Here is a 13,440-nt window from a genome sequence, read left to right as displayed (position 1 = left end):
CAACTTAAAGTCACGTGAATCAACACCACCGCCAAGCCAACCAAAGATAGCCGTTAACCTACAACATCCGCCCATCCGCAACCCAAAACACCAAACCACCCAACACCAAAACCACAATGCGACCCCCAACATCAACAATGCAGGGCACACCCCTGCGCGCCTGCACACAATGCATCCGACGCCAATACCTCCGTCCAACAGGCGCAACCCCGACCCCTCAACGCCTGCTAAGCACAACCCGCGCCCTCCGCTCCACACCCAAGAACCCTCTCCGCAACTCTACCAGCTCGCGCGCCCGCGAAGCAGAGATCGCGCGCTCCAAAAACACAATGACGCTTTCTGCGGCGGGGATAGTAGCCTGCGCGGCGGCGATGTACGGGGTCATCAAGCTGGACGTATTCGGACTTGACCAGGTCTCTCCTAAAGAAGAAGAACACAAAGTCGAAGTCCAGAAAGAGGGAGCAATGAAACTAGACGGACCAGCTGGATTCGGGGGAAATGCATCGGTGATACGGGTACAGGGACAAGATGGTGCGGAGGAGGTGTCCACGGGGACGAGCACGATTCCTACATTTCCGAGCGTGATCCGGTTACCGAAGGCGATTGATGCGGGGTCTTTGAAGGCCGGGGATGAAGTACCCGAGTCTGTCGAGGAAGAGGAGTATCAGTTACTTGGGTTGGGGATTCGGACTGTGTCGTTCCTCAAGATCCAGGTGTATGTTGTGGGGATGTATGTGGCCAAGAGCGATATTTCGGAGCTGCAGCAGCGGCTTGTGCGGACGGCGGTGAATCCGCCTGGGGCGAAGGAGGGGGTTGTTGATACGCCTGGGGCGACGTCTGCGACATCGTTGGTTTCGACGGAGAGACAGGGATTGAAGGAGTTGCTTCTGGATGCGGAGCGGGGGGATGAGGTTTGGGATGCGGTTATCCGGGGTGATGGGCTGAAGACTGCGTTCCGAATTGTACCTACGCGGAATACGGATTTCTTACATTTGCGCGATGGCTGGGTGAGGGGGATTACGGGGCGGGCGCAGAAGGCTAATGCGAAGGCTTTGGAGGGTGCGCAGAGCGAGTTCCAGGATGAGTCATTTGGGACTGCATTGAATGACTTTAAGAGTTTGTTTGGTGGTGGACAGAGGAAGAATGTGCCCAAGGGGCAGACGTTGTTGCTTGTGCGTGGTGGCCGTGGGGAACTGGATGCGCTTTTCCATCCGGATCCTGCTAAGCCCGTGCGGTTCTTGGGGCGTGTGTCTGATGAGCGAATTAGCCGCTTGGTTTGGTTGAATTATCTTGCTGGTAAGAATGTTTCGAGCGAGGGTGCTAGGCAAAGTGTTGTGGATGGAGTGATGGGTATTGTTGAACGGCCGGTTGGGACTGTCGTGCAGAAGATTGTGTAATTTTATCTTGTATATGTAATAGTAGGCAAACAATCACTCTCACTCTTCTCAGATTGAAGTCTATCAGTCTACAAGTACGACACATACTAATTCCAGACACCAACTCCTTAGCGGTATAGAACTCGAGACTACAACCTCCGCCAACCCGATCAAACACCGAAACCCAACTCACCAATCTCACCATCTACACAAACTCTCTTCACAAATACCTTTAGCACAGACGCCTACAGAACCAATCACCTCACCCCCAACCCCACCACCATGCTCCGCGGGGTAACTCAGCGACTACAAAACCCGAACCTCGCCGACCAAGATCAATCACCGAACCCACACCATTACTAGAAACCCACACATCACAAGGAAATCAAATAAACAGATGCATTCCGTCTATGGTATACACAATGATCTCAGCGTATAATCTAAAGAGCACCAGCGTCCTTCAGCAAGGCAGGAAGCTCGCTTTTGCGAGCCTGCAGATCCGAGTTTCCACCGATATGCTTCTGCTTGATGAAGATGTTGGGGACGGTGCGCTGGCCGCTGATTTCCACGAGGGCGTCCTGGATGGCGCTGCCATCGCCTAGAGATAAGAAAAAACAGGATTAGTCTCTATAAGGTATCATCGGGGCTATTATAGCAGATATAATTTTAATTAGAAAGCGGCCGGGGGCTAGACGTACTCTCTTCATCGAGCTCGATGGTGAGGTACTTTGCGTCCAGCTGGCTAAGGAGGCTCTTGCTAGATTTGCAGTAGGGGCAGTAGGACTTGGAGAAAACGACTAGATTGGTTTTTAGTCTTGTGTTAGAAGGTGTGGCTTTTTGTTTATCTGTGCCGGGGTTTGAGCTTACCGACGGCGTTGTCGTTGATGATGCCCTGGGCTTTGATCTTAGCGGCAGACATGGCGGCTGGAGTGGGACCGGCGAAGGACCCGAAGAGACGAGTGAAGATGGAAGAAATGATGGGCAACTGGGTTCTCCGATGGAGAGGATATTGGAGGGGAGATTGGAGGGGTGGAGCAGGGTTTATATACAGTAGACCGGACGGGGAGTATACTTGTGTTACTTGCGATTTCCCGCGGTTGACTAATTTGTCCGGCAAATGATGTTAGGCGCGGATTATGTAAGATGACTGCGTGATGATGTCGATTCGGGCCTCAGGCTCACGATTACCAATTTAGCACTGCTTCTGAATACTTTGGTACTCGGAGGGTATAACGTCTATTACTACCGATCAATTCTATAATACTCAGGGTTTCTTGGTATATAGATATATTTGTTCTGTCAGTTCAAGTAAAACTGCTGGTCAATTGCTTCAATAGCTGTCTCTCGACCCTCGCTTGGATCGGATGTAAGTCGCGCGGAACTGGTGCTGGGAGTTTTTAATGCAAAGGAAATGAACAAGAGAAAAGGAAATGGGAATAAACCTCAACTGTACGGTCAAATTAGTCAAATCGAAAGAGAATCGAAGGAGTGCATCGTGAGGTCGTTATCAAAGTATCCCCCCGGCTGCTTCACTTGTGTAAGACCCAAGGGTTCACGGCTCTTGACCTGGGAGCTTGCAGAGACCACGAGTCAATAGTATTCTTTGGATTGACATGCAAGGAAATATGAATTACAACAGACACAGGGGAATCATGCAAGGAGCGACTAGCCACAACGCAAGAAATGGAAAATCCGGATGGAACGACAATAAAATGGACAGATAATTAAAAAGAGCCTAAAAGCAGAGCACTGGTGATCAACAACAACCAACCTGACACGCTAACCGAAGGAATATAATGCGGAATAGGGTAAAAATTCCAAGGAGGTAAGATTAATAATAAGTCGTCATCAAAGTGAAGTGACGAATAGCTTGGGAACGATGTACGATGTGAAACATCACATCACAATGCAACATCCGCAACCCCTCTCCTTTGGCGGCGGTGGCTCTGCCGTTACAACGGGCGGACTCCATTTGGGTGTCAGTGCCGCTTGGGGAGCCGCTTGGGAAGGTTCTTGCAGTTTGGGCATAGGACTATATCCTGTGCCTGTATTTGGTCGGGTGACCGGGTCTGGAGTCTTCGGTGCGCTTGGTGGTTCGGGCTGTGGCTGCGAAGGCGTTGGTTCTTCTTTTTCCTTCGGTTCCTTCGGTTCCTCTGGTTCCTCTACCTTCTCAATGTTCTCCACAGGCCTTGGACCATCATGGCCAACCGCTAACGGAGCAAACTCGCGATCATACGTAGTTGGTGTCTTGCCCTCTTTCTCCCATTCCTCTTGCTGCATCCGTTTCGCATGAGTGGGCAGAATTTGCTGATCTGGGGGTAGACGCGGGTCTGGCTTGTACATGGTCGCCAGCCACGGGGGGTCTCCTTCAGGGCGGTTAACAGCAGTTTTCGGACGATCACCTGGTTTCCCTTGACGCTGAGGATTGTTATTGGACGTAGTACGACTTCGAGGCGGAGGCCTCCTTGTTGACGCAGGAGCGGATGTTTTCCGAGTCCCAGTGCCAGCTGCACCCTTAGCGGGCGTCTTCTTGGCTGCGTTAATCTGGGCTTGGACACCCCGACTAGCAGGCCGGCTCCCAGCAGCCGGGGGCGATGCATCTGTCGAATCTACCGTGATAGGCTCACTAGCCCTACGAGGCATACCGAACGACAGGGTCTCCTCATCACTAATAGTATTCGCACGCGAGCGGTTCATAGACGCGGTGCTAGTAGTGGGAATGGGAATTCGAGACGAGCTCTTCCGAAGACCAGGGTTGCGGTAGATGCTAGATGCGCCGTCATCCGCCGCGATCTCGTCAGGCTTGCGAAGGTCCCAGTTGCCGCGTGCGTCATGATCAAGACCGGTAGGGGAGCTAGTGATATCTCGGTGCCCTTCCAGGTTTGGCCAGGGCTCCATTTGTTCTATCGGCGGCGTCGTAACTTCATTGTGGTGCATATCATGATTCCTCCCACGCCCAGACCTTATACTCCCTGATCCGACTCGGCGCTGGAAGAGGATCTGCTGCAGCTCTTCACTTTCGATTTTCGCTAGTTTGTCACGATGGATCCAGTTTGTATCGTCTGTGTCTTCAGGGCATGGTCCGGCACCTTCTCTTAGGTCACTCTTCCTTAGAGATCCATTATATGTATCCTCCGAGTTCCTGACGTTGCCAATGCTGCGGCTGGCCGCATCCTGTCCGTAGACATCCCGCGAACTCCCAGCTTCGCTCCCGCGTCGGCCATGGCTAACATCCCTTCGTCCTCGAGAATTCATATATCCTAACTCATGTGCGTAGGCATGCTTTGACAGTGAGGAGCTACGGGATCCCCTAGAATTACGTCTTGATCGGTTGGTGGACTCGTATGAAGACCGGGACTTAGAACGACGAACGGTACTCTACCGAAGATTAAGGTTAGCAGATAGTCATACCTACAAGTAAGAGTGGTGGGAGCTTTCTATCTCAAATGCAGAAAGGCCGAAACCGGTGGACAAACATGGGCCGTATAGGACTTACATTTGGTGTAAGCGGGACCGAAAACTCCCACTGGTGCTGGTTCGAATCTACACCGGACGACAACCAAACATCTGAAGAAAATGCTGCTGCTGCCGCTCCCGCCATTCCAACAGCAATGAATTTAACTCAAGGAAACAAGGCCAGTCCAGCTGGAACCAAGTTGAGGGTACAGGTTTGCTTGTTTGGTGAGATTAAAGAGAATGAATTCGCTAAATTTCTCCCCGATCATGCCATCCCAATGCGTGCAGAACCTAAGCACCAGCCACCGGGCACCTTTCCTCCAAGATCACGAAGTGCAAGCCGAGCAGCGTGTTCGGCTCAGAGTTGGGAGGTGGTCGGGGGGTTGAGGACACTGCAGGCAGTTGTTCTGCCGATGGAGAAAAGAGGAAGTAAGGAAGCAGCCTGAAAGAGTAATGTGTAAATAGGGGATCGGCGGAGAATAGTACGTCGAGGGTTGGGGCTGAAGCAAATAGTTGAACGGAAAACCGGCGGTGACAGTACCGTGGATGCGTTTCGGTTCAGGGTGCGGGATCAGCCAACAATTGATGATAGTGGATGGCACAAGATTCCCAAGTCAGTGCACAGTATAGAGTCCCGTGTAATATTGCAGACGAAATTAGTCTTCAACAGGAAAGACAGTCAAAGAAAGAGTGAAATGACAGTCGCACAGGGAATGGGACGTGAACCCGTCGAGGGGCGAAGAGAAAGCTGGAAATGAGGGGAAGAAGAAAAGGAAAAATTAGGAACAAAAAGGAGTGCGAGCCAACCAGGGTGTGGCTAGACTGTGGCGCCTGTAAGGTCAGTTCAGAGACGCACACGAATTGCAAATGATAGAGAGAAGAACAAAAAGCAATAAAAGACTATGGTCAAGAAAAGGGGAGGAGAATTAGATGTGAATCAAATTATTATTAGTAGGAAAGTAGGTATGGAACTTAAGACCCTCCACATGGAACGAGAGTCGGGTAGACGAACGAAGAACAAATGGAATGAATGGGGAGGGAAGGAGGAGAAGAAGGGGCGGAGAACAAAAACCACAGAGAAGAAAGAGAACGATTGTGATGGGGCACGCTATCACTATGTTGGAGCTTAGTTACCTTTTGGCGGGTGTCGACTAAGGTTCTTTAGGCTAACAGCCTAACGACTAGTCACGGGCATTCCTGGTCCCCAGCCGAAACAGCCTAGACCTTCAAGTTAAATGTCCAATGGATCAACCGTGTCAATTTACATCTATCTGTGGTAAGGTTTACTGGGTACTTTCTCTATATAGCATGGACGATAGGACTCGAACACCTCGAGTCCCATCCCAGCCATGTGGTCCCTCATCGGCACTGGGTTCTCGCGCAGCGGCGCAGTTGATCTCTCGCAAAACCGTTTCCACTTGCATCGTCGGCTGTGCCCCCTTTTATCCACCGCCAGACCACCCGTGCATTCCGTTGCCTCACTTCGGTAAAACATTTCTGCATCATTCCCTGCCCTCCTTAATGACGATCGGTAGCCGATAAAGTACTCCGGGATCGATCAATCAGAAAATCTAATTAGAGTTACAACTCTTTGTCTGCGAAGTACTAATTCCATGGCCAGATTTGGCAATCAATATCTCGGCAGCACAGATGCACAGGTCCTTCCAATTTTAGTCATGGAAATTGTGTACCTATGTATGTATGTATATATACGGATTATGCCGAAGTAGGAGACGTCTCTCGTCAGCCAACGTCAACCGATGTGGCTGAGATCTAATGACATTCACTAGGTGCATCAGATCCACCTTCAATTTCCTTGTTGAAGCCATTCACTGACTAATTAATACGACGTGACCGTCCTCTTTGCAAGAGCAGTTAATGAAGTATTCCGAGGGTACACTTACTCTACCCAACCAGGTTGCTCAAACCAAGGACTGTGGTGATTGTACCAAACAAGAATCTTACTGGTTCTGGCTTTACGAGAAATGACTAGATACCCGCAACCCACTGAACAACAGGGTTTGGCTTGGGACCAGTCAACAAGAAGTGTAGACTCTAAAGTTTCGGCAAAACTTAGCTTTGGGAGAAGACTGAAGCCTCCAAGGATTTTACGTTTAACCATAAGTTGAGCATGACGAACGCCTAATTAAGTTTCTGCACGCGGAGAACTATTATCCAAAGACGAAAGAGATAGGCCCGGGATGAGTTGGCTTGCAGTAGAGGCTAACTCTATTGGACTTCATATATTCATTGCCAGAGTAGGGACAGTCTTCATTGATCATCAAGAGCTTAGGCCCACGTGGCATTTGTCGAGTAGTGATTTGATTGCGATCGACAGTATCCAATCATACAACACTGGATGATCAGAATAAGTGCTGAAAGCTATCGAACAGCCGATGTAAGATCTTCCAGATACACAACCAAAAGGGGTAAGTGTCATAAAAAGAACCACCATGATATATATAATGACCACTGTAGCATGGTAGTATAACGCAGATTCTATATTCGTATCGAGCAACAATATCTGCCAATATGTTCATGACATATACAATGATGGGTGAGGACATCAAGCGATTACTTATAAAGGTAAATTAAAATGTACAGCAAACATCGAACTGATGAGACGCTAGGCAATCATGCCTTTGCTTGGTCTAGTTTGGTGAGGGTGGACTGCGCTTCCTTGACGAGTGCCTTGCGCGCATTTCGAGCATCCACATTGCCATCGGGCTCAATGCCATCTGCCCTAAGAATCACTTGCGCCAAAATCGTCTCACTTAACTTCGCATGTTCAAACTCACGCGACTTGGGATCGGTTGGGGTATTGGCAATATATTCATTGCAAAGTGGCAGCAGCTCTCTTTGAAAGTACGCTGAAAGTGCCTGTGCTTGCTCAAATGGGGTGCTGAAGGCTTTGAGGTTGGGAGCCGGCGCTGGAAGTGTCGATCTGCTGGGGGACGCAGAGGGTTTCTGATCGGCTGGCGGCCCGAGAGTGTCAACACCATCTTTGTTCTTTTTCTTATTCTTGTTCTTCTTGTTCTTATTCCGGTTGCGAACCCTCTTCGGGCGGGGCGCATCATCCGGAGCCGCCGAGTCGCTGGCCTTATCTTCCGCGTCGGACCCCTCGCTAGGGGTGCTTTCTCCCACTTCCGATACCACGCAAAGCACCTCCGACTGTTGTTTGAGTCCCTCATCCCGACAGGACAGTTCATCGTCGTCCAAAAGCTTGCCCTTGTAAAGTAGCTTGACCCGCTTTGGGTCGGGAGCGCCTGTCGCTTCCGCAGCTCGTCGCCTCAACTCGCGAACGCTGAGCGTCCCATCATTAATGGCGTATGCTGGGAAATTGAGCTCATATGCGTTCCTTTTGTGTTTAAGGAGAAGCGTGTCTGGCGCATTGTCGTCTTGATTCCCATATGTGCCTGCCGCACCGTCGACGATATAACTGTAATCGCTATCGCTGACTTGCGGCGTGTTGGAGACAGTGGAATACTGTGGAGAGCGACGGAAGAGATTACCGAACGGAGAGCGCCAGGACATGATGGCTACGGCTAGTGCGCAAGCAAGGATTGTAACAGCGAGTGTATGCTTGTCGGCGGCGAAAGTGTTCTCGGTGATCCAAGTCGGTGGGGGCCCAAGGGAGCGCAAAGACAAAGGCGTTTCAGCAGAAAAGGTTGCGACGAATTTGTCTTGAATGGTGTTGAGGGAAGTAGGAAACTTGTTTTTAAAGTAAGTTAGGTAGAATGCACAAGTCTCGCCCAGAAAGGACTGAGAATCGTGCGACAGCAGTTGGGTCATCAATGAATTATTTTAAAATAAAAGAAGAGGCAAAAAAATTGAGCGGTGGACGCTGAGGTCATTAAGGGAGAAGCTGTCCTCTCAACTCCGAAATAGGCAAACAAGGCGGAGAGCCCAGGCGGACATTTTGCCGCAGTCACTCCTCACTCAGTGGAGCAGAACATAGGCTACTCTACCTACTATCAACTTGGGACGAGGTCAGGCGATAGTTGCCTGGCCTGAGTGAGCCTTGTTGGGAGACTTGGGAGACTTGGGTAAATTCTGGGGTGAATCGAATGTTCTGCGACAACGATATTCTCCCTGTTCTACATGAATTTCCCATATAGGTCCAACTTCACTCTCCACTGTACTACAGTCATACTTTTCATATACGGGGAACCCAGACAATGCATAACATGATTACAATGGGTATAAATGGGACATACAAACATAGTCACAATTTCTATTCGAAGGATTCAAAAGAATTCGAAGCAAACTTTTAGCGTTTCATTGTTATGCAAGGCTGGATGATTACTAAAGCCATTCCGTGCTACGCAGCCGATTTCCAATAAAGGAGAAAGAAAGAGCCCTTGGCCAATGTTGGACAATTATATTACGATATCTTTTTGAGTAATAGAAACTCTTGCTTCGATACAATTGTGGCAGCAGCGGTATTCATAGCACCTGTCCAATCATAATGGAGGGTATAGTGACAGGTGATAGAGTAAGTCACAGAGCAAAGTACTACTAGTAATGATGTGATGTACTAAGCACATTCAGATGTCCTTATGTGGTTGGCAATGAGATAGCACTCCACATTGACAGGCAACATGTCAAAGCTACAATAACGCATATCTTTGAACCGTTCATATTCTTATGTGCAATGGTCGTCCTGTTGGACTGCCCCCCTCGGTCTCTACATTTGAATGGCCATATGGTTTTTAAAACTCAATGACCCTCGTTTTGCAACAGGCTTCCGGGAGGATCAGAAAAGTAACCCCTGGACTCCACCTGGCAGATATTGAACAGCAGTACCAGTAATTAGTCCTGAAAGGTGACGGATTTGCTGAAGAAGATAGTTTTAGTATCGCACAGGATGAGACATACCTCTATACATGGATGCGGGACTTCTACGAGACAGAATTGAGGTATACAATACCTTAAAAGATATCCAAGGTGAACACGTGCCTCAACAGCTTGCATGTGTTGCATTGCATGGGTCATCTCTGCTGCACGAGGCATCAGTCAGCAAATACACTGACATCCCTGGAATCCTTTTGCAATATATTGATGAGTTTCCCTTGACCGATATCGCTGCACATGCTCCTAGAGAAGCCTGGCAGTCACTCTGTGAACAAGCCATCTGCATCGTTCACCATATCAGCGATCGAGGTATTCTCAATGAGGATGTTAAAACTAGAAGCTTGACCATCCAAATCAATTCCGAGGGAATGTTCAAGATGTTCATGCTTGATTTTGCGCTGTGCGATTTCCATAGGGACTATAAAAGTGAGGAAGAGTGGTGGCAAATGGAAAGCGACACAAGATGAAGAGGGGGGAGTGGATTTGTAATGCAGAGCAAGTTGCAAGGGGGTTTATTTACCATCGATCTGCTTTGTATACAAAGCTGGATAAGGACTACATGCCAGGAGATTGAGCGCTATCAGCACAGCCTTCTTGACGGAATTGTTTGATACTATGATAACAACTTGTATGAATGGGGAAATCCGCTTTATCACTAAGTTCGAGCTTTTTCGGACTCATTATCCAGGGTCTACTCATAAAGGATGCAAAGGAGGAACTTGAGTATATATACGTAAATTTCGAACTTATGATACAAAACTATGTCATATCTATTTCCAACGCCTTCGTCATGCAAATACAGCGAATCTTCACAGCCTCACCCCACCAGGCGCTGGTCGACCACCGAACCATCTGGCGAGCCCGTTATTGCCCTCGTTGCCATCACTTCCCATCCACCTTGGAAGTCGGAACGAGTCGCCCTGCAACCATTGAGGTGTACCAGCGGTTTCAAACGTATTTTTCACCCGGTGAGCAAACGATTGGAAAAAGTTATCATCTTCTTCCTCCGTCACTACAGTGGAGGCTGTGGCGGCTCCACGGGATGGCCGTGAAGGTCGGGTAGCCTCACCCCGAGGGGTCCGCGACGAAGAAAAGGCATTAGTGCCTTCTTCGACACGGCTGGAAGGCTGAGGAGATCGATCACGAGCAGAGAGCGATAGGGACCCAAGGCCGGTGAGCTCTCGCTCGATCAGATCACGACCTTCGCGCCAGCCTCCTAGACCATAACCACTAGGGTTGTTTTCCAAGTCTTCGTCCTCCTCTTCTAAGAGGCCAAATCCGCATATATTCTTCACCCGGCCATAGAGATTGAAAAGGGTAGCACAGACCGGTGCGAGAATGAATATGGGAAAGAAATAATCAAACCCTTTTCCAAGCGGTGTCAAGTCAATGGACCGCCCGAGAAAACGGTAAAACGTGGTGTTCTCCCTGGCACTCATCGGTAAGAATGTTACAAAGTTGTATGCGATCGGCACAGTTAGCCTAGCGACGAGCCCCGCGTACCAGCAAGCGCTTTCGCCGTACGTGTTGCGGCGAACTAGAGCGCGATTGCCCCACACTTTAGCATCGTTGACACCAACTAACGCAGCCCAGCACATGTACAACAACCAAGCAGAGGCGGTCACTTGTCTTCCGAAGCCTACGGGTGCTGGATCTTTGTGATAGGAGACTATGGAGAGAGTCACAACTGACAACCGGGGAGCCCATGACTTAATCAATTCTGACCAGATAACACACAGAGATGCAGCCGCAAAGATCACGCCGAAAAGCAGCCGGACGCTCGGGATTACGTGGACGTAGAGATGGTGTCGCATGTATGGATTCAGAATCTTTTGACGTGTAAAGAACGTTGCGCGATGGGGGGCGTGACCGAACTCGAGTTTCTTCGATGCAGATGAGTTGATGATGGCTTGCAAATCGGCGGCCGTCAGCACTAAACGATCCCACTCATCGATAAAGCGGGCCTTCAGATGCCGAGCGCGCTGGAGTCGTCTAGTAAGATCTGCCATATAGCGCTCTGTGATGACAGATGGAATCGTACTCGACACGTCGGAAGGTTCAAGAAGTGCGGTCCGTTGCTCGGAGGAGTTAGATGTCTCAGCCAGGTCTTCGATCCAGTCCTTGAACTCCAAAGCACTGCCAGTCTTGCGTCGTTGTAACTGAGAGACTTGCGATTCAAGACTCTCGAGGTCGGTGATCGCGTCCATCAGACGGTCGTGCAACCGGGGCGCATAAGCTTGGATTCTGCGCAGTCGACCGCTCACGTTCGCATTGCGGAATAGAGTACGAGGTATGGAAACAAGGCCATGACCCATCAGATAGATCGCAAGGACAAGACCCCATACGTACGCGAGAGCCATAACTAGTGCTTTTATCGACGTGAACTCGAACCCATTTTGAATTGATATGTAGATTAATCCCACAACCGCACAGCACAGCACGATAAGTTGATATCGGGCATTGGAGCGGAGGGAGTATTCGATGCGACCTTTCGGCTCGCGGTAGCCGGAGTCGACATATTCACCAAGCAATGGTAGAATAGCCCTATAAGGAGGCCGGATTAGTACTGAAAGAACATGAAAACCTTACAATTGGTCAAATGAAGAAGGCATGTAGTACACACCAGGTTAGCACAAAGATTAACCAGTAGGCAATGCGCCAGGATACCAGGATCAAACGGTCAGGCAACCAAATGGCCCTGGGTCCGCCTCCATCACGCGAGCTCGATGCTAGATCAATCGGGACCAGGAGTACTACGCTAGCGGGGAGGGCGAGCGCAAGAAAAACGGGAATCGTGAGGTAAGCTGGAGTAGCTCGCAAGGTCAGGAAACGCCGTAGAAGAAGTAAGACAAGGATTGAGATTGCCAAAAGGGCAAAAGAAAAGAAGATATTAGAGCCAACAGAGATCGAAGTTATGGAGATCATGACGGCGGTTTCGTGGAGTGTATAGACTGCATACAGAAGGCGGAAGGGGAATTCAGGGTCTTGGACAATCAAGAGTAATTGTTCATGACGAGGGAAGCAAGTCAACTAAAAGAGCGACTATCAACCTAGCTAAAATCGCAGACAGAAAAGGGCCGGATTCTGTTAAAAGAAGGACACATGGAAGTGCAACGAGAGAAACGGGAGTTGGTTCCGGATTGAATGAACCCTGAGACTCTGGAGGCATGGACGGATCTTTCATTTCGTTGACGCGGATGATAAGGCCCACGGTGACGACAGCAGGGTCTACACGTGACATCACATGACATTCTGTTGCTTTTTCTGGCAACAAGCAGCCTTATCCGGTCCACTTGGTGCAGACAGTGTATGTTACAGGAAGTCAGTCACGAGTGCCTGGAGTCTGCTGAAGTAGTCAAGCTGCTCTCTCTATTTACATGGATTAGATTCCTGAGCAGTATTAGCATCTACGGGCGAGGGGTACCAATAGATAATAAATAAGTACCAAGGAGGGACTGACTAGAACGTAGTTGATGGAGCCTGTACCACCTTTGGGTCGGTCACACTAGGTATGTAAGGTCACGGGTACAGTACCCTAAGTACAGTACCTGCACACTGTGGACTGATAGACTGCAACCAGCCTTCCCCTAAGGCAAAAAAAGAAAGGGAAAAAAACAAAAAAAAAAAAAAAAAAAAAAAAAAAAAAAAAAAAAAAAAAAAAAAAAAAAAAAAAAAAGAAAAGAAAAAAGAAAAGGAACAACCAATTAATAATATTCGTACTATTACTAGTACTCCGTAGTATGATACAACCACA

General features: G+C 49.2%; 6 protein-coding genes across 6 annotated transcripts; 2 read left to right on the top strand and 4 right to left on the bottom strand.

The window, feature by feature from the left end:
- Positions 1 to 66: 66 nt before the first annotated feature.
- F9C07_2280045 (chalcone-flavanone isomerase-domain-containing protein) lies at positions 67 to 1,748 on the top strand. Its single transcript, XM_041283867.2, has one exon. It carries the CDS (start codon positions 117 to 119, stop codon positions 1,395 to 1,397), a length of 1,281 nt encoding a protein of 426 aa, XP_041140164.1. The 5' UTR covers positions 67 to 116; the 3' UTR covers positions 1,398 to 1,748.
- Positions 1,749 to 4,977, bottom strand: F9C07_2280043 (uncharacterized protein; the record flags this gene model as incomplete). The annotated part of the gene is made up of 4 exons (XM_071510414.1): positions 1,749 to 1,974; positions 2,075 to 2,173; positions 2,244 to 4,754; positions 4,873 to 4,977. 2 exons carry the CDS (start codon positions 4,975 to 4,977, stop codon positions 3,273 to 3,275), a joined length of 1,587 nt encoding a protein of 528 aa, XP_071366032.1. The 3' UTR covers positions 1,749 to 1,974; positions 2,075 to 2,173; positions 2,244 to 3,272.
- On the bottom strand, positions 1,817 to 2,295 carry F9C07_11004 (putative glutaredoxin Grx1; the record flags this gene model as incomplete). Its single annotated transcript, XM_041287909.1, has 3 exons — positions 1,817 to 1,974; positions 2,075 to 2,173; positions 2,244 to 2,295. The coding sequence occupies 3 exons, from the start codon at positions 2,293 to 2,295 to the stop codon at positions 1,817 to 1,819; spliced, it is 309 nt and encodes a 102-aa protein (XP_041140165.1).
- A 2,399-nt stretch (positions 4,978 to 7,376) lies between the features above and the next one.
- On the bottom strand, positions 7,377 to 9,208 carry F9C07_1142927 (BAG domain protein). Its single transcript, XM_071507616.1, has one exon. It carries the CDS (start codon positions 8,622 to 8,624, stop codon positions 7,467 to 7,469), a length of 1,158 nt encoding a protein of 385 aa, XP_071366031.1. The 5' UTR covers positions 8,625 to 9,208; the 3' UTR covers positions 7,377 to 7,466.
- A 510-nt stretch (positions 9,209 to 9,718) lies between these two features.
- On the top strand, positions 9,719 to 10,153 carry F9C07_2102683 (uncharacterized protein; the record flags this gene model as incomplete). The annotated part of the gene is made up of 1 exon (XM_071508944.1): positions 9,719 to 10,153. One exon carries the CDS (start codon positions 9,719 to 9,721, stop codon positions 10,151 to 10,153), a length of 435 nt encoding a protein of 144 aa, XP_071366030.1.
- A 239-nt stretch (positions 10,154 to 10,392) lies between these two features.
- Positions 10,393 to 13,311, bottom strand: F9C07_2141378 (uncharacterized protein). Its single transcript, XM_041287911.2, has 2 exons — positions 12,310 to 13,311; positions 10,393 to 12,230 (listed from the first exon to the last, which is right to left on the bottom strand). Exons 1-2 carry the CDS (start codon positions 12,609 to 12,611, stop codon positions 10,496 to 10,498), a joined length of 2,037 nt encoding a protein of 678 aa, XP_041140167.1. The 5' UTR covers positions 12,612 to 13,311; the 3' UTR covers positions 10,393 to 10,495.
- Positions 13,312 to 13,440: the final 129 nt, after the last annotated feature.

Source organism: Aspergillus flavus, chromosome 1, assembly GCF_009017415.1.
Source record: "Aspergillus flavus chromosome 1, complete sequence".
NCBI classification, from domain to species: Eukaryota; Fungi; Ascomycota; class Eurotiomycetes; order Eurotiales; family Aspergillaceae; genus Aspergillus; species Aspergillus flavus.
This window is presented reverse-complemented; position numbering and strand designations above follow the sequence as displayed.

What these genes read in the sequence shown, in the direction of transcription:
- F9C07_2280045 (XM_041283867.2), top strand. Translation starts at nt 117, where the DNA reads ATGCGACCCCCAACATCAACAATGCAGGGCACACCCCTGCGCGCCTGC.
- F9C07_2141378 (XM_041287911.2), bottom strand. Translation starts at nt 12,611, where the DNA reads ATGATCTCCATAACTTCGATCTCTGTTGGCTCTAATATCTTCTTTTCT. An exon ending in TTAATCTTTGTGCTAACCTG is followed by an intron (nt 12,231 to 12,309) that starts GTGTGTACTACA and finishes GCCTCCTTATAG; the next exon opens with GGCTATTCTACCATTGCTTG.
- F9C07_1142927 (XM_071507616.1), bottom strand. Translation starts at nt 8,624, where the DNA reads ATGACCCAACTGCTGTCGCACGATTCTCAGTCCTTTCTGGGCGAGACT.